This window comes from Macrobrachium rosenbergii, chromosome 12 (assembly GCF_040412425.1).
Source record: "Macrobrachium rosenbergii isolate ZJJX-2024 chromosome 12, ASM4041242v1, whole genome shotgun sequence".
In the NCBI taxonomy this organism is placed as follows: Eukaryota; Metazoa; Arthropoda; class Malacostraca; order Decapoda; family Palaemonidae; genus Macrobrachium; species Macrobrachium rosenbergii.
The window spans coordinates 27,415,688-27,437,792 of NC_089752.1; the positions used below are offsets into that span (position 1 = coordinate 27,415,688).

At 38.3% G+C, this 22,105-nt stretch overlaps 1 protein-coding gene across 2 annotated transcripts in view; it reads right to left on the reverse strand.

The window, feature by feature from the left end:
• Nucleotides 1-22,105, reverse strand: part of LOC136844459 (uncharacterized) — a 264,237-nt gene that overhangs the window by 129,692 nt on the left and 112,440 nt on the right. Inside the window, exon 5 of one of the 2 annotated variants that reach the window (XM_067113713.1) lies at nt 3,305-3,871. The exons of the other annotated variant lie outside the window; for it this stretch is intronic. Coding sequence (XP_066969814.1) covers nt 3,305-3,871 — 567 coding nt within the window. The remainder of the gene's footprint in view (nt 1-3,304; nt 3,872-22,105) is intronic. 2 annotated transcript variants of the gene reach the window in all.

The following is a 22,105-nucleotide window of genomic DNA, read 5'->3' on the forward strand; positions in this document are numbered from 1 at the left end:
TAATCGAGCTGTAGTGCTAAGAACAAAATACTGAATTCAAAGGAACTTCCATCTCACAAGTAGGCCAAAGTACCTTACCAATTAAAGGAGTCTTCTCTTCCTTGGCCCAAGAACTTGAAACTTCAAGTTGAACAGAGGAAGGTGAAAAAACTAATATCATATCTAAGTCCTAAGCAGCTTGAAAAACTGGAAACAGATGTAGTTTAGATTAAGCCAGCAACATGCCTGCACCCCGCCTAGGTTGGTTGATTCATACGAGCTCACTCTACAAACACAGTTGCGAGTACAATGCACTGTTTGTGATAGATGCAGAGCTATTTAACACTAAACAGTTTCCTAGCCTTCTCTTTTGATTGTTCATCCATTTCCCACAGGTTCTACTTCCATGATAGTGCACCTCACCATAATCAGTGTTAACTTCTTACTCATTTAACAGGAGCCGAGGTACAAGTAAACTAAAGGGGGCTGGTCAACGGATTCATCTTCGGAAAAAGTTAGTGAACTGGAACAATGCGAGCTAAGCACCACTTATATACTAAAGGAGAATCAACCAAATCATGGTTGAAACCCATAAAATCTAAGCGGAGGAACTGAGACAGAAGAAAAAGGGATTTTGACAAAGGAAAAATCTATTTCTGAGGAAGGCCCTGTGTCACCCGGTGAAATTCCATACTAACACGAATTTCTAGGTATAAAATGCTAGATATACCAGAGAAAAAAGAGCTTTCAGGAATGCTGGGGTTACTACCCCCAGATCGAGCGTCTTCCACAGAGGAGACGTCGGTATAACCAAGGGTGAGTGAAAGGATCACAACCACAGAGCCACACTCGATAGATATCCCCATGTCAAAACCCCTCGAAGAGAGCGGTGAGCCGTTCCAGCCCCCACGCTCATGCGCCCGCCAGGCCGGCGACACCAGCGCCACCTACATTCATTCCATTTTCTAGCACGTGATCGTCGTCACCAAGAATTTTTGTGCTTGTGAATTTTTGGGTGTTTCCTGCTTTTTCGTCATGTCTTCAAGCAGTTTCACCATCTCTAAGTTAAGTACCATCTTATTGTGGGGTTTTTACGATAACTGTGGCTGCATCAGTCCGTATTTCACATATATGGGATTGTTGTTTATGACGCCACGGCATCCCCCAGCCAGCCATGTCGACCGTGAGATTGCCCTTCCAGTTTATTCTGTTCGGGTTGTCTCTTTGTCATTATATTACTTATCTTTTCCCCCATGGATCTCATCCTGGCGGTGTTTCCTGGGCGGGTGTTTTATTGGAGTTTTGTTTTTGTATGACTGACCCTCATGGCGGGTTCCCTCTATAGGGTTCCCGTCATTCCCCGCTTAGGTTTCCCCTCCGGGATGAGTTCCCACGTTGGTCTTACTTATTTACCATTATTATTATTATCATATACTTGCGTTGGTGTATACGTATTTTGTTGCCTTGTTCCTTCAGGGTAGCGTCAGCTCGATTGTCTGGCCGCTCCTCGGAGCTAGGCTACGCACCTCGCATGAGCACATTATTCTTGGAATATATATTTTATGTATATTGTGTATATTTGTTTTTTTTTTTTTTTTTTTATTGGATTGTTGTGTGGGTTTCTTCCCTTGCCTTTCATATTGATAGGCTCGTATTGCTTCCTTGACCTCCTGCCCTCCTAGTAGGTTAGGCGTGGGGTGGACCCTCAGGTTGAGGGAGTTTTTGTTGCTAATTAAGACAGCAACATGCCTGCACCCCGCCTAGGTTGGTTGATTCATACGAGCTCACTCTACAAACACAGTTGCGAGTACAATGCACTGTTTGTGATAGATGCAGAGCTATTTAACACTAAACAGTTTCCTAGCCTTCTCTTTTGATTGTTCATCCATTTCCCACAGGTTCTACTTCCATGATAGTGCACCTCACCATAATCAGTGTTAACTTCTTACTCATTTAACAGGAGCCGAGGTACAAGTAAACTAAAGGGGGCTGGTCAACGGATTCATCTTTGGAAAAAGTTAGTGAACTGGAACAATGCGAGCTAAGCACCACTTATATACTAAAGGAGAATCAACCAAATCATGGTTGAAACCCTTAAAATCTAAGCGGAGGAACTGAGACAGAAGAAAATGGCAATCTACGGACGATGACGAGGTAAAAAAAATGCCAGAGAAGGTGACATACAAAATGCCAGTAGTAAGTACTGGATGGCTGAGTGGGGAAGGCAGAGGGTTCTTGCATGATATCACCAAATAACCTTGATGACTGCCAGAGCTGTCTGCACAACGCTTAAGAGGCAGTTACCAAGAAGCAAGAGCTGTTCTATCACCAGGCTAACTCACTCTAGATAAGTAAGCAGCAGAAGAGGAAGAGCCACTATTTCGAAAGGTGAAGGGTGCAAACCTTGGTCCTGAGACATGCCATGGTTCCCTGTCTGCAGAGCAGGCCAGTGGACCCAGGGCAATCCAGAGGGCAGGCTACAGAGAGACGCAAAGACTCCAACACCTTCCCTCTTACATGGGGGAAACCGAAAAAGGTCGATCAATATGGGGGGGGAGTGAATCTTCCCAATAATATATATGGTAAAATTTCTAACCATAATGAAAGGATATTTCTCACTTACCTATTATTTTCCCCCTGATACTTCACAAAATTTCCCCTCTCATCAGATCGTGCCTCAACAGCTAGGCTTAGGTTTCCACAAGCTCTTTCCAATACAGTCTAATGCTTTCATCTCTGTTTGTTGTAGATGACATAATGCAAAAACAGAAAACAAGCACAATACCATAAGGGAGAAAATCAGCCAGAAATCATAAAATTTTTTACTAAAGCTGATTCACACCATATGCATAAGGACACAGCATGAAGAATTCTGACATGAACATAAACATTCCCGTGCCACCTGGTGGGAAACAGGTGATTACAGGGACAGTCCTAGTAGGTCAGCCAAGTGTTATTTTGTTTTATTTCATAAGTCAATCGCACCCAATGGCATGAAAATATAAGCTAACTTCAACAGTAGGTAAGATTCATTCCAAATGATATGATTTTGTCCACCACTATTCCTGCTTTTATTATTTGTTTTGCTTCTCCAATTATGTTTGTAAGATAACACAGCTGTGGAGCGTGTGTGGGATATAGATGGACACAATGCAAGTCTTCTATAAACTAGTGTATCTGATAACTGTATCCCTTTCCCTGAGTTGAATATTATCTTGTTTGATAATTTTCCTTTATTTCCTGTACAGTACCTTGTATCATCTACTTCTTATTTTACTTAAACATTTTACACTAATAGAGAGAAAGAGAGAGAGAGAGAGTTTACCTTCACCAGATGATTTCCCTGGAAACAATTTTTCTGGCTTGACCATAGAATTTTCAAGTGCCTGGCAGCTTGTAGGTACATCTGTTTCTAACAATGAAGTTGGTTTTTCTACCAACAGACTTCGGCAAGCTTTTGAAGGCACCCTGGCAGTGGATTGAGGAAGTGGAATCTTCGTTGGAGTAACTAATTCAGGAGGAATTTTCTTTGTTCCTTGCTTAGATGAATCTTGAGCAAGATGATCTGCCTTAACACTTTTACCAGATTCTTTGTTCTCTTTGGAGTCAAGGGGCCAAATTCCTGAAGTTGAAACTCCAGATACTTCTGTAATGTCACCATGACTACCTTTGAGAACGCTGTATGCATGACTTTTTCCACTTCTTCTGCCTACCCTCAAAAAACTTCCACCTGATGACACATTGCTAATTCCAGAGAAGCTCACAGATAAATCCAGACCCTCCAGTAATTTCTGAGTTTCTGGGTCTAGATTAGCAAGATCAACATTTGGAGATCGGCCTTCCAAGACTTGCATAAGTGCTGGAAGGTCCTGTGCTTTAACTGCACCTGATTCTGATGTGGCAAAATGAGAAAAGAAAAAAAATCTTAATGCAATAATCTTCCCATAATGAACATGGAAATGGATTTCATTTACAAAATTCCTATATTGAAATTTTATAGTTACAAATGCTATAAACTCTTACTTAAAAGAACACAGACTTCACGCTTCATGAAAAATTATGATTAGCTTCAACTGCTGTGTATTAGAGGTACATGGTATATAATGTAACATACAAGTGTTAGATCTTCAAATCTCAAGCACATACACAACTGGCTAAAATGCTACATTAAGTTAGAATGAACACAATAAGGGGAATGGCAATCACTTTCCAAGATTATGCAAGTTAACATTTATTTCCATGAGCAAAACTCCTAAGGGGAAAAAATAACTTGATCACAAAAAGATATTCTAATAAGCATGTTAGCATAATCAAAAGTTGAAAAGGTTCTTATGCCTAAAGTCCAAAAGTTGAAAAGGCTCTTATGCCTAAAGTTCATAAACACTGTGACAAAATTATATTTTGCATTTCTTCAATATCATACTACACACTACAGCACATTCCCCGCTGCTCATCACCAACAGAGAAACTAACTTTTGAGCAGATGACCATACACTTACATAAATTAAAAACCAAAAAGTGTGCACAGCATGCAACTGCGTAAAGTAGTTACCAGAATATGGTGTACAGCATAGCTAAAGTTGCAAAATAATAACCTGAATATGATATACTGCTCAGCATCCCATATTTCCCTAGTGTTTGTTGAGGCGACAACCCAACTATCATTTCATAACAGAAAACTCAACATTACAGTTCTCCGATTTTGAATTGTTAGGTGATTCACAATAAATGTGTACTTCTGTCCTATACTGTGTTGAATTTTAATCACAATGAAAAAATATAAAAAGCCTACAAAAAAAAAATAAAAACCCTACAGATTTGGTAAATATCTTTTCATGACTAAGAAAAGCCTAATATACTGACAAAATATCAAACAAGGTTAATAACTTAGTCAATGTTTTGTCTGCAAATTATATTCTTAGCAAATAATAACATAACCAAAAATCAAGTTTTCAACAACCAAAAACATATAAAATAAATCTTTGTTTTTTAGATACATGCCCTGGTTTCTCAAAGCCTATTTACCTGTCAAGACAATTAAACCAAGTCCTGAAACATAAATGTAAAGATTTATATTCTATAAGTAGAATATTTGGTCGAGTTGCAGGCTTCCAATAAAGACAAAATTTTCTATCTTTCTCTCTGGTAAGTCTACTCCCTTACCAAATACTGTAGTGTTCTTCATCCTATTTGTCACAAATTCCATTTGAAGACACATGGACTAATATAGTAATCACAGTACAATATAAAAACAAAACAGTCAGTAATTAAAAATTCCTATCAATAAGACCTTCATATCTTTTCAAATAATAGGACATTATTACCAAATGCTCTAAGGAATTCACCTATACTTTTGCAAGCAACAGTAACTGCAGTTTTCTGTCAATACTTTACTTGTTAGCAAAAATACTAAATCACTAATAAAATCTCTGATCCAGACCTGTATTCTGATCCTCACCAAAATCTACTCAATTGCTCTTTGGAACGTAGTGATCCCTCTGTGCTCTTACAGTATTCCTGCTTCAAGTCTATCAGAACCTTTCCAAAAGTTTTGGAATACTGTACCAGTATGTCATTATCTTAGATATAAAGCACAGACATAACTCTTTTCTGTGGATAGAAAGGGGAGGTACACATGAATCAAAATAACTGATATCTTTATAGGTACCCATGAAAACAAGTAGACCCTGGTTAAAAGTAGCACTTAATTTTTCTTAGGCCGTCTTTGCTGCACACCTGGACATCTGGCATGAACGATCCATTTTATTTAAGGTTAGGATTGTAGAGTCTCATTGTGCAAACTCTTATCTACTCCCATTCAAGACAACTCTTTTAGTACTGTACATCCAAATTTTTTAACCCAACATAAAGATCAGCAAAGAGGGAACTAAAAGATAATCTTTTATCAAAGATGATACATAAAAAATCTGTTTCATCTTCATAAGGAGGAATGTCATCTTTCAAAAATAAAGCTTTTTCTTTCTTGGTTCCTGATTCTGTTAATTTGACTAATTTCAATTTTCGTTGTGAGAATTTCATCCCAATCAGCAATAAAATTTGTCGTGGTTTGAAGCTTGCTACAGGTTCATAAAGCAGTAGATCTACTACGGCATACAGCAAAATCATAAAAAAAAGTATGCTTTAGATTTCAGTGGGAATATAATCCATCATGCTGTTTATTGCTACTACAAATAAGGTGATACTCAAAACTTGCACTTTCATGTAGCAGTCTATTAAAAAAAATTTGATGAGAGTATGCAGATTTCCTCCAATAACTTAGAAGCAAACTTTCTGTAAGTATACTCTCCCACCCGGGTGACAACCTTTCTATATGCAGTTGAGACATGGGCATTTTCATATAAAAAAAAAAAAAGAGGATGACTTTGAAATGTTACAAAACACACTTATATTTATCATTGTAGTGTATCAATGAAGAAGTTGCTGAGAGATGTAGTAGAGTTCAAAAACTGGAAAACTAAGTGCTACTTCAGAGACGGGTCTAGGCATGTGATCAGGAGAGAGAAGCCCATATAATCATGGAAAAATGGTACAAATGAAGGACTGAACAATATAGGAATGTAAGGAGAAAGTACATAAGACAAAAATAAATTAAAGACAACTTGTTTGATGTTGAACCTCCATACAAAGAAAACTTAGTGCAAAAATGTTCATGATGGCAAACAAGGATCAATCCAATTCAGTTGTCAAATGCAAGAAAAAAAAAGCCTCTTGTGTAGATTTTTGAAGTTTATTATAAACAAGACTTCTTCAGCATCTGAGGGCTACTGGTCCCTTCAGAATATAAGCTGTGATTACTCAAGATTTTATATATGCCGTACAGTACTTGCAAACTATCTTACCCGGTGTCCATTTGCTTCCAAATATTACAATTAATGTTCTTTCAGTGATTTCCATCCCAACAATAACTGCTAAAGCATTATTCCAGTTACAGTTCTTAAATTTTTCTATGTTCACAGAGATGTTTTCCCATATCCCTGACCGTTTTGCTGACATAAAAAAAGTGGTATTAACCCATTTCATAATATTTTTGTTTTTATCTCTATCTGAATATTATTCTTGCATACATTACTCCTGATAGTGTTGTAACTGAACATGAATTCACAGTTTTCATTCTTTAGTTTTTGTTGTCTCTGCAACCATATTATGCAAGAGCAGTTTTTAAAAAATTTTCTTTTCTGTTCCATTTATTTTTTTCCTTGTGCATTTAGAATACTTTCCAAGTTTTCTTAACTGTATTATTTATATACAAAAGTTGCTTACCTGACTTGACAAAACAAATAATTCTTATGCAACAAATTTTCAAATTCAAAAACCTAAGGCCACATATTGTGAAAACTCTTAAAAATAAAGTCCCTAATACTCCCTCAGTGCATTATTTTTTATCAATATATATGATATCTCAAGTGTCTCTCTCTGGTGAACCTTTGTTTTGAACCCTTCAGGTATTTTTCTTACATAAAAATCTAGAAAGGGGAAAAGTTTTGGGCAACGAGTGCAGAAAAAATTCCTCTAGGCTCTCTTCCAAATCATTATCTAACAGCACACATATATCCACGTATCTCTTCCATGTCATTAAATTGAGGAAGAAATACTACACCATAGAAAGTTTTATAAAATTTATTTTTTAAATACTTACCTCTCTATTATGATAGTTGTATTTCCCACATCAGGCTGGAGGACGACAGTGTGAAAAGTGAATAATTATAAGGAGATGTTTAGTTTGAACCATCTATTCACCCATCCCTTTTGGGTGGTTTGAGTGTCTATAGTTTTCGATTCAGTTTTGGGGAGGTGGGGGGGTGATACATAATACAGAGGTATTTAAAAAATAAATTTTATGTAAATTTCCAATTTTGACATGGATCTTACCTCTCTATTATGACAGCTGATTCCCCCATTGAGCAAAGGAGGTGGGAAAGGTGTGAAGACAAATTTAATAACCCAAAAGAAAACAATAAAATTCCACCAGGAATACGACACTATTCACCTAATGATTACCATACATTCCGATGCAAGTGGGACACAAGGCCTTGTGCCTAGGTCAGCACAGCAACGACAGTAAAAGAATGAAGGCTCTTGCCTAATACAGTACAAAACAGGTACCTTCATACTCCCCAAAATTTGACAATTTCCTAACTAAATAGGAAAAGTTAGAGTACAGCTAACCTAATTGTTCAAGATATGAGTTCCCCTGCCGTAATGAAGGGCAAAAGAGCTCTATACAGTTCATATTGAATTTCCAAATCTTGCAGACAGTGCGAGGCAAATACGAAGTTACACCTTCACTGCGCTACATTGACAACTTTCTCCAGAGAGGGACTCTTAAGGAAACTGGAAGTGTTCGCTACTGCTCGCACATCATGGAATCTTACTTTAAGCTAATGGTAAAAGAGTCGAGTCAAGATTTGCATGAGCTTCTCTGACCAGAGCCTTGAATAGACAAGACATACCATTCTTTGACAAGGGTAAGTCAGGTTTCCCAGGGCTGCAAAAAAGGTTGTTGACATTTTGCCTGATTTCCCTATTCCTTTGCAAATATATAGAGAGAGCTCTGACTGGACATAGGGAAGTTTCTTCCCCATCTGGTATCAAAGACGACAGACTGGGGATCACGAAAGAGCAAGGCAGAGATGAGGCTTAAAATCATTCTTGGCCCTGAAAAGGGTTAGAAAAGAAAGGACTGCTCCTTGGGTAGTACAGCAAAGACTAACAAAAACAGAGTCTTCACTGTCAAATCCTTAAGGGAGGTTGTGCTCAATGGCTCAAATGGGGGCATGCATAAATACTCAAGCACCACATCCAAATTCCAGCCCAGGGGTTAATTTGGAGACTTAGGAATATCAATTTGGAAGGAGCAGATGGCTTCCTTAATATCCATGTTAGATGAAATATCTAAGCCAGTATGACTCAATACAGCAGCACACATGGATCGGTAGCCCTGAATGGCTGGGACTGAAAAATGTCTGTTGTAGCGAAGTAAAGTAAGAATTTAATTTTGTTATGCACAGAGGTACAGGAAAGACTTCTAGCAGAGCACCAAGCCCTATATACTGCCCAGTGTCTTTGATACAGGGCATTAGTCGACTCCCTTCTGGAGTTAGGGATAGACTTTCTGCATTCCTTTAAAACACCCCTTGATGGTAAGATACGGCAGAGTCTCTCCAAGCGGTCAGCTGAAGTATGGGGAGGATTTGGTGAAACCTCATACCTCCTGGCTGTTTGAGACCTTTCCTAGGTGGAAGAAACCTTGGGCTATCTACTAACAGGGGTAGGGGGTCTGGGAACCATTCTCTGGGTGGCCACCAGGGGGTCTCTTTGTATCATAGCAAAGGGGAGAAAAGCATAGAGATCTAGATATGACCAGTCTAAAAGCATTGTGTCAACTGCCCATACCTGAGGATTCTGAACTGAAGAGCGAGCAGTACACTGGCAGGTGATTGTTGGATCTGGTGGTGAACAAGTCCATTAGAGGAATGCCCCACAGCTTCCACAGGTCCTTGCAGACTTGTAGATGCAAGGTCCATTTGGAAGACAGAATCTGGTACTTCCTGCTCAGTTGGTCTGCCACAATGTTCATTTTTCTTGGCACAAACTCGGGTAACAGAAGGATCTTCCTTTCCTCTGGCCAAGTGAGACTGCAACTTGAAAGGCATAACAAAATTTCTGGCTTTGTGCCTCACTGATTGCTCAGGTATGCCAGCACTACTGCACTGGCTAAAAAGAATGCTACCTTTTTGCCCTGTACTAGATCCTCTAATGCTAGCAGGGCCTTCCACAATGCCAACATCTCTAATCGAATGATATGGTGTTCTTGTTCCTCTGTGGACCAGACCCCAGCCAAATGCCTGTTTGCTGCAACCACCCAACTTTCTGATGATGCATCAGAATATAACATGAGGTCTGGGTTCTTCAACTGGAGAGACACTCCTTGCAAAAGTCAAGGTCGATGGTTCCACCATCTCAGAGGGTCCTCTAACTTCCTTGAGACCTGAATTTCAATGGATTCTGGCTGAAATTCCCAATTCCAGTGCCTCTTGAGAAAGAAAAGAATTGGCCTCATTCTCATCCTGGCACCCAGAACCAACTTCTCTAATGATGCTGTGTGCCGAAACAGGGACAACCATTTCTGGGCTGGCAAGGTTGTGAAGGATAGGAATTCTTCTAGAATGAAAAGAAAGTTGTCTATGCATTTCTCCTTCAGAGAAACCAAAAAATTCTTGGTGTCCTGAAGCATTCTCAGGTAACAAAGGTTCTGAGTTGGTATTAGATTGAAATTTGAAACATTTATCAGTATTCCCAACATACTTGTCAACTTTAAAAAGAGTATCTCTTGCCCTCAGGCTCCCCTCTAAACTGGACATAAGTATCAGCCAATTGTCCATGTAGAGAAGCATCTGCATGCCTAACATGTAAGTCCACTTGCCCAACTGCCTTAGGACTCTTGTAAAAACTTAAGGAGCTATGGTCAGACAAATGTACACTCGGCAAGAAAAGTGAAGATACAGTTTTTTTAAATCTTTGGACATATATTGCTCAATAATGCGACATCTGGCAACTTTAGAAAGGGGAGGAGCTTCAGTCTTGGTGTGTTGGTTTTTTGCTTGACCTCCTATAACTTTCTACGATTCTCACATCATTGATACTTAAATGCAGTAGTAAGCTTTACAGTATTCGTTCAAGTTGTAATTTGCAGCGACAGTTCTGAGCAAACTAAACATTTTTCGACTTTACCTACCAATTAACCTTACACAAATGAAATTTATGACACCACAATGAATGGAATGCTTGCATAATCGGAAACGCGATCTTCCATAGTGAAATCAAGAGTTAAATTTGAGCAATGTCCAAGGAAAAACGTGGGGAACAATAAAGGAACGAATGCAATGTTACGATGAGAGAGAGAGAGAGAGAGAGAGAGAGAGAGAGAGAGAGAGAGAGAGAGAGAGAGAGAGAGAGAGAGAGAGAGAGAGAGAGAGAGAGAGAGAGAGAGACTTGCTGTTGTGTAAGCCTAGGCCTACAGTATATGTAGAGCTACTCATTTCATTATTTTTCTTCTTTTAGAGACTGAGCGATACTATATTTGTATAGTATGTTTTAGCAATGGAGAGAGAGAGAGAGACTATGGTAACGTCAAGAAACATCCAGTTACTTGTGTTTTCGCGCCGAATCGCTCCACACATCATAGAGAACGCTCTTGCGGATTTAGATAGATTTGGTCAACTTACCATAGCTGTCGCAACATTTACTGCCATTAATTCCAGCTGACTTTTAACACCGTGAAATACAAATATGAATGTGTAAAAATGAAAGAAATTATCATTATCTCATATGATGATGCAATAATAAGCCTGTCCACAACGGAAAACGAGTAAATATTGCCGTTCTGATAAATAGTACTACACCGAGATATCCACACACTATCTTTTAGATCTCTATGAACGAAGTCATCTGAGAAATTCTGATTACTTCGGACATACATGCATGGTGTTTTTAAGTATCTGAACGTTTTTGTTTTGCAAGTTTAACATATGTGATATAATTTGCATTGTATTTTCATATTCTAGGGTAAACTTACCAAGATTATGTGTTTTCTGTAAGAAAAAAAATAAAATTCGATGAACGAAATCTAAAGAAAACTGTATCTTCACTTTTCTTGCCGAGTGTACATTGCCCAAAGCTGGTACACCTTGCCCTGAAAAACAAATTGAAAATATTTCCTTGAATTTGTGTAAAATGACACATGAAGTATGCATCCATCATGTCCACTTATACCATTCAACCCAAGACTATTTCCACAGCTCCTTTTAGCCCAAGAGAGTCTACTTCTTCTTGCAAGGTATGGAATTTCTCATTGTGAAAATAAGAGAGAAACTCCAGAGGAGAACTAGCTAAAGTAGGCTGGGAAAGAAAGGGGATGCTGTACCCCTCCTGCAGAACCTCCACCACCCAGGGATCTGCCTCCAGATCCTGCTAAAGTGAATATAAGATGCTCAACCTCCCTCCTACTGGGGACTGGATGCCAAAAAGAACACAAATGTTCCCTATGCTTGACAACTGCCTTAGTAAAGGCGTGCATGGACTCCCCAAGGGAGTCTTAAACTGCTATATATATAAGCACTCAAAAAATTTGCATAAGAGCAGAAATGATCTCACTTGCTATTTGTCAACTGTTACTATAACCATTTCCGATAAAGGGTAAGTGCCTAGTATCAAAAGACATCGCTCTCCTCTTTCTCATAAACTTTCTGATGGAGCAATTTAGCCACTATGTCACATCTGTCCAGTGCCAACTTAGCCCAATCTGGGGATGGAAGGGGATATGCCTTGGGTTCTAGTCTAGCAATCATAAGGGACCTCGAATCCTGAACTGCTCGTTCCTCAAAGAAATCAGGAAATTTGCTACCACAAACCTTGATCAGTCTCTGAACAGCTGATGATAATTTAGTCAAACCTATTAAAACTGACACTCTGTGGTCTGGGAACTCACATGGTTAAGCTCGATTTTGAATGCGCCGCTATTAGTTCGTTGAGCGGCCACAAGGGCAGTGCCACACATTGTTTACAACTTTCTGACAGCAAAAATTATACAGTATCTCTTTTGTTTTTATGAAAATAATTGTTAGTACAGGCAGTCCCCGGTTTACGACGGGTCCGGCTTACGACGTTCCGAGGTTACAACGCTTTTCAAATATATTCATCGGAAATTATTTCCCGATTTACGACGCATGTTCCGGGGTTACGATGCATCGTATGCCGATCCGACAGAAGAAATATGGCTCCAAAACGGCAGAATAATCATAATTTGGAGGATTTTTTTATGAAAAACTCAATAAAAATGCAGTTTACATCGTTTTCAATGCACCCAAAGCATTAAAAGTAAGGTTTTCTTAGGATTTTTGACGATTTTCGATGATTTTTCGGTTTACGACGCGGCGTAAAAACGGAACCCCCGTCGTAAACCAGGGACTGCCTGTAATTAAAACGTGTGATGTCAAGTATGTTTTTGATATTAGCTTTATATGAATCAACATATTCTTTTAAAGGTTCCATTTCAGAAGGCTCTACCAAGTCAAAACTTTTAATCAAAACAATGAGACATTTGGCAATGCATGAACTCCTTACTTATAGCTGCCTTGGTTTTGATAATTTCTTTTATATAGATGCATATTTAGCCATACGATATGCCACCCATGAGATCAGATGATGCTAGAAGTAGAAGCGCAAGCATAAATCTTTATCTGTGCTAGAAAATGTTTCTATCCTTCCCCTCCCGTTAGCAAATGTTTAGTGTTCATTTTCCTCAATAAATGGCAGTGTACTTTGTTTACTTTTTGACAGCGAAGTGTCATATGCACTGAGTGATTGCCGAAATTCATTCTTTATTTTTGTCATTTCATTACTCTCTACAATCAAAATAAATAACGAAGAAACTAAAAGCAATAATTAATTAAATGTACAAGAAGTCCCTGGGTGATGACAGGTCCGGCTTACGACGTTCCGAGGTTATGACACTTTTCAAATACTGTATATTCATCAGAAATTACTTCCCAGTTTACAACGCATTTTCCGGGGTTATGACGCCGATCTGACAGAAGAAATATGGCTACAAAACAGCAGAATGATCAAAATTTGAAGGTTTTTTTTATGTAAAACTCAATAAAAATGCAATTTACATCATTTTCAATACACCCAAAGCATTAAAAGTACGGTTTTCTTAAGATATTTTATGATTTTCGATGATTTTTCAGCTTACGATGCAGCGTAGGAACGGAACCCCCTTCATAAACCGGGGACTGCCTGTATTAACCCTCTGATGATCCAATGACACGAAACCGCATCAATATATTTTTTGCCGCAAGTGCTCCGATGACACGATGTCCGTGTCATCCGTAAGTTATTTTTGGGGGAAATTCACCAAAAAAAAGAGTCATCCGAAGAACACGAGAACTGCGCCATTGTGTGGGCAGATCTTGGACCTACAAGAAAATAAAAACAGGAAATCAATGGGTATCGCGCATGTGCCGGATTCCCCCCAAAACTCAAGCAGTTCACCTCCTGTTTTGATCGAGTTCAGCACGTCTTTTTAGCGCTCTCACGTTTTTTGCTTTGTCGTCATTTATCTGCGTTTGTGAAGTGCTTTTGCTTTTGTTATTGTTATAAAAGTGTTTGCAAGTGATTGTTGAGTATTTTGAATAATATTTCAAGTGTTTTTCGATAAGATAAATAGCGAAGAACGATGGCCTAGGGTTTACGAGCGCATGATTAATTTTTTGTATGCCTGTTTGTGCATCTGTAAATAACTTTGTGCATGTAAAATATATCAATCGAATGGCCATTCTTTGTACTTTATCGTGCTGAATGGCAAAATGTAAAAATATAATTTCTATATAAAAATCTTTAGCGAACAATTGACTTTACAATGAAAAACAAAACTTACGTCTTTGAGCTTCAATTGCTCAATTATTTACTCTTAACACCTATTGATTTTAGGTAATATATATATAGGAAATTTATTCAGCTTTCCATCGCAGTTTTCACTTTTTTCTAGCATTATTTATTACTGAGTAATTACAAAAAATTTCAGAGTATATATATACCCATTGAATGCCACAGTTCGGCCAGAATTTATGTACACCTGTTTGTGCATTTATAAATAACTTCAATGTGCATGTATTATATATCATTCGAACGGTCTTTCTTTGTACTTTATCGTGCTGAACAGCAAAATGTAAAAATATCAACATTTCTATATAATAATCGTTGCCATATATTTTCTTAGAAAAAAAAATTGTCCATAATCTAACAACAATTGCTTAATTTTATCCTAACAATACATATATCTTTCTTTTGTGCATTTGATAGGAAATTTTTTCAGCTTTCTAATGCCACCTTTATTTTTTTTCTATCTTTATTCCTTACTTAGGTACGATATGAAACGTTAACACAAGTAGGTTGGAAAATCTGAAAATTGCACTCCGTAAAAAATTAGCATTTTTTAATTGGCAACAGATAATTAGCAAACACATTTATAGCAAAATGATTGCTTCCAGGTCAAAGTTCAAACATTTCCGCACAATTTACGTATAAAATAAACTCCCCAAACCTAATTATTATATTTTTCATGATTTAAAAAAAATATCTATGATTTTCCTTAAAAATTTCACTTTCATCATGTCTTTTTTATTATTTCTAAGCCTTGCAAAGACTTTCTGATTGCTTTAGGAAAAAATTCAATCATTTGCCGACATCATAAAACAAACCAGAAGCAAATATCAGTTATAGTTTGGATGTATCAATTTTTACAAAGAAACTTTTCTGTGCGAGCCTCACTTTTCCTTCCATGGCATAAGTTGCGTACCGGGTAGCGCTATAGGAATCCCTGTAAGCACGAGACGGTTGAATAAAGTACAATATTTTAAAGAAAATTATACAGTATAAAGTTATAAAATGATAAAGTGAAAATATATGAGTGAAAAAATTAAAATAAGTGGTGTCAGAACTTAGCCAAGTAATAGGCTAAATCGGCAACTAGGCTGCTACTACTACTGTATACAGTCTTTGTATGTGGAATTAGCTTGCAAGACTATGTTTACATAGGGGGCTTAATTTTTTAGGGGTGTACTTCTACATTCCGGGATTTTCTGTGGTTGGGCAGTGGCCTGGCCCCAAGGTTCCTGGATTTAATTTGCAAGCTGCCAGCTCATAAAGGGAAATCCTTGGGAAGCAGAAGTGGCGGCAGCAGAGCCCCCTGCTCCCTGAGATGAAAGGAGTTTCAACTCCTCTCAAAAGGAATTAAATAGAAGCAAAATCCAGTTTCATACCAGAGGAATGGTTGGCTCCACTTTGTGCCATGGCACCTAGGACCAAAGAATCATCAGCACAGAAAACACAGCCTTCCTGACTATTCACACCATCCTGAAATAACACCGAGGTAGCAGGAGGCTGATCTGAAAGCCCCGAAGGAGTCGACCCCAAAAAACTTGGGTGAGGAGAAGATGCTACAGGTAAATATGCCAAACTCTGGCACTGAAAAGGTGAACGAGAACGCCTAAAAGAGGCTCGAGAATACTTTGAATCCTGCCTTGGGGGCTGGCAAGAAACCTGAGGCCTCTGCGATGTAGAACGCGGCTGAAGAAAATACCTAGAATGCTCAGGAGTAGCCCAAGTCGACAAAGAAAGGGACTGAGACTCAAAACTCGATGTCTGAGAAGAGCGGGAACTACAATAGAAGCCCCTACTCATCTGGGAAGCAGGAGAAACTAGCACTGTCTTACGAGGCAGGCATCAAAAGTTGATGAAAACGCCTGAGAAAGGAAGGAGAAGATAATGTAGAGAACAAATGCGTCACACACCTGATCGCAGCTACTTGCACGAAAATCCCTTACATTGGACAAAAAACGTGAAGACGAACTGGTATAGCCAGACTGGCTGGGAGACTGAAGAAGAACGAGAGCACCTGGTGCTAGATGAAAGTCTAACGGTAGGGAAGCGTTCGGTGTCAGGCGAGCGCCTGCTGTCAAGCACATACCCAATGGCAGGCGAGTGCCTACTGCTAAGAGAGCTTCCGATGCAAGGCGAGTGCCTGCTGTCAGGCAAGTGCCTGCTGTTAGGCAAGTGCCTGCTGTCAGGCAAGCCCCTGCTTCCAAGTGAGCGCCTGCTTCCAGGCAAGCGCCTGCTGTCAAGCGAGCGTACGATGTCAAGCAAACGCCTCCAAGTGAATACTGAATCATCTTGCAAGGGAAGACTAAAGGAAGAACCCAGATAAGGGTCGCTAGGAGTGCACAGCTTCCAGCTAGGCCTATGGTATACAAAATCAGATATTGAGTGAGTGCGCTTAACCTTCCCTAGCATTTCTACTTCCTGCCTGGTTCCTGGTTCTTAAGCGCTTAGTCCACAGACACAGTTGTGGGCACACTACACTGTTTGTGTTACATACAGAGTTATACAACTTAAAACAGTTTTACTTTATAGCTTTCTCTTTAATACTGTTACTACATTATAGAGACTGACACTGAATTCCCTTATTTATAATTTAATCATCTTTAGCATTACTGTACTTTATTTAATACAGGCAGTCCCTGCTTACTGGCAGCATTGGTTAACAGTTTCGGTGTTATGGTGCTTGGCTAGCGCATCGTTAACCAGCTTTGCAGCGTGGGTAAGTGATTTTCAGCACCAGTAAGTGGTTTATCAGTGCCGATATCTGGTTAACAGCCTGTTAAGCGGTTTATTTGCGCAATTATTGCCAATTTTTGGTTAGCGGCGCTAGGCTGGGGATGGAACCCCCACCATTAACCGGTGACTGGCTGTATTTCATCAATCTGTTTATTTTAATCCTTGAACATTTCAGTGACCGAGTGCCAACCTGTACGTGACACATGCCAGGTTGAAGACAACAGGCACAAAACACTTCCACTCCTGGACATATTCTTCTTCCCTGTACCTCCAACAGCAGATGGAGTGTCACAGGGCTTGGCCAGAGTATGGCAAACAGGGAGGAGGGCATTGGCACTTCCTCTGCTGCAAGGGGGAAACCTGAAAAAGGACAAATAATTGGGCTGATTAAGCAGCAAGTAGCCCTAAGACTAGCTACATCACTTCTAATTGCCAAACCTCATACCCTGAACAATATGGGGAGCTTTGAGAGGAGAAAATTTTGAAGGAGAAGCATTAGTAGGAAAACAGGGAGAGTGGCAAGAAAGGTTGAAATGTTGTGAAAAATAAGAAACTTACTCAACCTCACTTCCTCTCCTAGAATTAGAAGAATCTTTTTCTGTCTTTTCCTATTCTTATCTGCTTCTCATTCATCTCCTTATATACTTTAAATAAATACTAGGCAGTCCCCAGTTATCGGCGGGGGTTCCATTCCCGACAGTGATGATAACCGAAAATCGGCGATAACCAAAAACCAGCGATAAACAGCGTTTATCGGCGCCATTAACTGGGGATCAGCACCGATAAGCAGAGACTGGAGCATAGGCACCAAAAATCCAGTTATCTTTGTCGCTAGACAAGCACCGTAAAACCGGATCACTGATAACCGGGGACTGCCTGTATTCATTATTCATCTAACCAACTAATACACTGATCTAGCGATCGTTGTTCCTACATTTTAACACATTGGTTGTGACCTTTGTAAACTGAAGAGAAAAGCCAGGTATGCACCCTCTTACCTTACAGACTGGAAACGGCTTGTCTTTCTCCTCTTTGGAAGATATCCTATATACTGTAATGACAAATATAAAACACAAGAAAACCCAAACTAAATTCAGATAACGATCTAATCAATGAAATCACGTAAACGCTCTCCAATGTGTCCTCGCAGGCCAACAAGAGAAAAAACTGAATGGAAAACTATAGACGCTCAATCCACCTGAAAGGGATGAGTGAATAGACAGTTCGAACTAAACGATTCTATTAATTTTTTACTTTTCACATGGCACCGTCCTCCTGCCTCATGCAGGAAATACAGTTACCATAATAGAGGTAAGATTTACTTAAAAAAAACAACGATTATGGGTAAGACAAATACAAGCATAGACTAACAGGTTGGTTAACTAAAACAGCAGCAGTTAAATAAGTCCAGAGTGTGTGTGTATGTGTGTGTGTCCTCTTTTTCCTAGCTCACCAGTGCTAATAACTGCTTAATTCAGGCCTTGGTCTAATTGCCTGCACAAGCCAATGTAAGCATTGTGCATCTTAAAAACAAGGGAAAGGGAATATAATAGTTCACTAGTTCCAAAATAAAATTAAAACCTTGATAAGTGGACTAACCCATTTGGGGATGATAATTCAGATATCTGACAAAAGGAAGATAGGTACAAGCATAAATATCTACATAAAAACACAAAAATGGAGCTCAAACTCATTAAAACATGCCAGATAAACTAAAAACATCGTAAGTACACTGTACATAAAGTGAGATATCATGGATAATCACACGGTCTTCATAATACAGCATTGTTCTTGGATATAACCGAAGGGTTTTTCTGTAACTGGACCAGTGAAATAGAGACTTAATTAATGGCCTGTTGATCCTAACACCTCAAATCTAAAACTCAGAAACTTTTTTAAGTTAGGGCTCAAACCTAGCCATTAGAACAGGAGACTCACCATGAATGACTATGCTCACATTAAAATTAAACTAAGTACAAACATTGTATAGAATTTATTTCTCTGAAAACTTAACACAACCATATTAAAGCAATATATCAGTAAAAATTGTAATTTTGGAAGAGCAGCCAAGCAACGGAAAAAGTGTCAATCATCAAAATGCCAAAGACACAGCTGCATTCTCCCAATCCTATTTTACCACATAACTAGAATTGAAATAGGAGATTAAAATGAAGTTTTGTAGAGTAAAGCAATATCACTACAATTACAATATCACAAAACAGTACAAGTAACATTACCATGCACATCACAATACTATAGTACAGTACCTCTCATGCAAATCATTCTAAAGGATTTTTTTTTCTGAACATGTCAAAGCAAAGCAAAATTTTAAAAAGCTGCAGACTACAGAAAAAAAATTACTTTGACTTAAGCTAACTCATTGAAATGATACATTTTTAGCTTTTCATCCTATATGTACTTGATATTTATCACTCAAAAAAACAATGTTCTCAAGTGAAAATTTAAGAGACATTAACCTTTTCACATAGCATTTATATTGCTCTTTGATCTAATGGAGTTTCACGCTAATCTCAAGGCCAAAAACTACCGAAAGATCAGATAAAATTAGCCTTGAAAATAAGAATCATACAAAAAGTATCCATATATAACCAAAATGAAAACGTGAGTTTATAGGATTGGATGTCTCAACCTGACTATAACTGTTAATGCTACAATTTAGTCATACGTAAACTTATGCCACTGAATACACTTTACGTAATAAGGTGGGTCACAACTGCAAAACCTGCATTTGCAAAAGCCCCAGACATAAGAAAAATTAAAATTTTTAGCAAATGTCCTTCAGCGTCCTTACTTGAGCATTCCAAATCAACATATCTGTCCTAACAGCCAAATTCTCTGACCAACATACGCCCAAATATCAACAACAAGAACTGTCAACCAGGGGAATTACTAGTAAACATGCTGAAACACTTCAGGAGAAACATTGGAACACAACCATGTATACCAGCACCCCAAATCAATCCCTACAACACATTTTTGACACAGTCTGTCAGTCAACAGGGGTAACCCACTGTTCCTCTTCTCAGGATGAATAGCTGGTTTTTAAGACATTGTTAGGTTCAGAATGGCGTAGGGTTTCCTCATTACTGGATGCTTAGTCCTAGGGTTCCATGCGACAGTATTTAATTACTTGCAACTCTTGCAATGTACTGTTGCTTGAGGTAATTCCTCAGGCTTCCCTTTACTGCTTGAGGTAGTACCCTAGTTTTTCCATATGTGGCATAAAGTGCTGGGCAATGGCTTCACTGAAGTGCCTTCACAAGTTCTCTTGCGGTATCACCTGGCTGACAGCTCTGGTTATTTTTTATCTAAAACATATTATTTTTGTACAAGAATCCAGTTTTCAGAAAGCCTATCAATGTCTAAATGCCTTCCCTAAAGGTTAATCGACATACAGTACCATGCAAAATTTACTGCCTAGGGACCCAATGTCCCACCTATTAGGAAGCGCAAGTTAATTATAGTTCGATTTTTCAAAATATGCTACATAAATAAGAAAATTGCATTGTGATGGCAACTTCTTAAATCAATGTGTAGCAGCAGATGCCATTTGGCTATGCAATAGATTTTACTATTAGTCACAACTAAAGCAAAGTTTTTACGAGAGAAAAAAACAAGCAACATAAGCCTGCCTCTATCATCTTGAAAGTCTAAACTGATAATAGATTAACGCAGTAGCTTAAACTAGCTAAGTACTGTACTTGAAAAATTGGTTCTTCTACCTATAGAGGTAACGGATACAAGTTGAAAAGGGAGCAGATCTGTGAGAAGAGAGTAAAGATTACATTACCTTGCATTTGAATGGGGACTTTACATCTACATAAAAAACCACAGGGAGACCACACAGAGTAAATGAATTTAAAAACAAGCAACAATAACAAATGTATTCCGTCCAAAAGTAAATGAAAGTTTATTACACTGACCTAAAACAATACTGAACATGAATGTCACTACTACAAGACAGAATATAAATCAAAATCACAAAAACAAAAAATATAATGAAATAACTTAGTACAAATGTTAAACTTAATTTTTTTTAAATAAAAAAAAAACAGCTTATTTGTGTACCCCAGCCCTTATACTAATTCAAGAAATTCTGAAAAGAATCATTTGCTTAAATCAATTTTACAAGTTTTACACCATTGTCAAAGCAGCAAGGTCCAAATTTTTTTAAGACATCAATCAGAATCGTACTGAATGAAATGAAAGAAGTAAAATAAACTGTGGTAAGCTGTCCCTACTAAATACCACAAGGCACAATGCAAGACCAAAACTTTGCAAAGCAAGCTTGGGTATCTCAATAAAAATATACATTACTTGAAATCACTAAAACAGCATAAATTTCATTAACGCATATGTAATGAGTACATAGGGAAACACTGTTTGACAAAACCCCCTTTAATTACTGTGTATCAAATTCTCTACCAGCCTTTTTTCAATAAAATTTAAACTTTCAGGACCAGCACTAACACCTAAGACATCACTTGAGAAGACCCACTGCTACACTCTGAATAAAAAAATTCACTCTACGTATTATTTACTGCTTAATTAAAATCGAATGGTTTCTCAAATTAAAAATATCACAGACACTTACAAACTATTAAAGAATGTTTAAAAGATGTCCTGAAGCTTGCAAACAACTTGCTAATTTAATACATTTCTCAAATGCAAGGTGAAAGAAATTTTTTTGTCCAAGATATAAGCAGGTTTTCTAATTGTTTTTATTCACTGGTCTAGGTTGGACAGACCAATTACAGAAAGAAAACTCAAGCATTAAAAGCACTTGAACAAACTTCAGAGTGGATTTCACACAAGAATAAAACCAACACGACACCAACCGTTACAAATAGTAACCAAGTACCGGTAACAGAGAAACAATTTGATTGTATTGTAGATACCATACGACTGA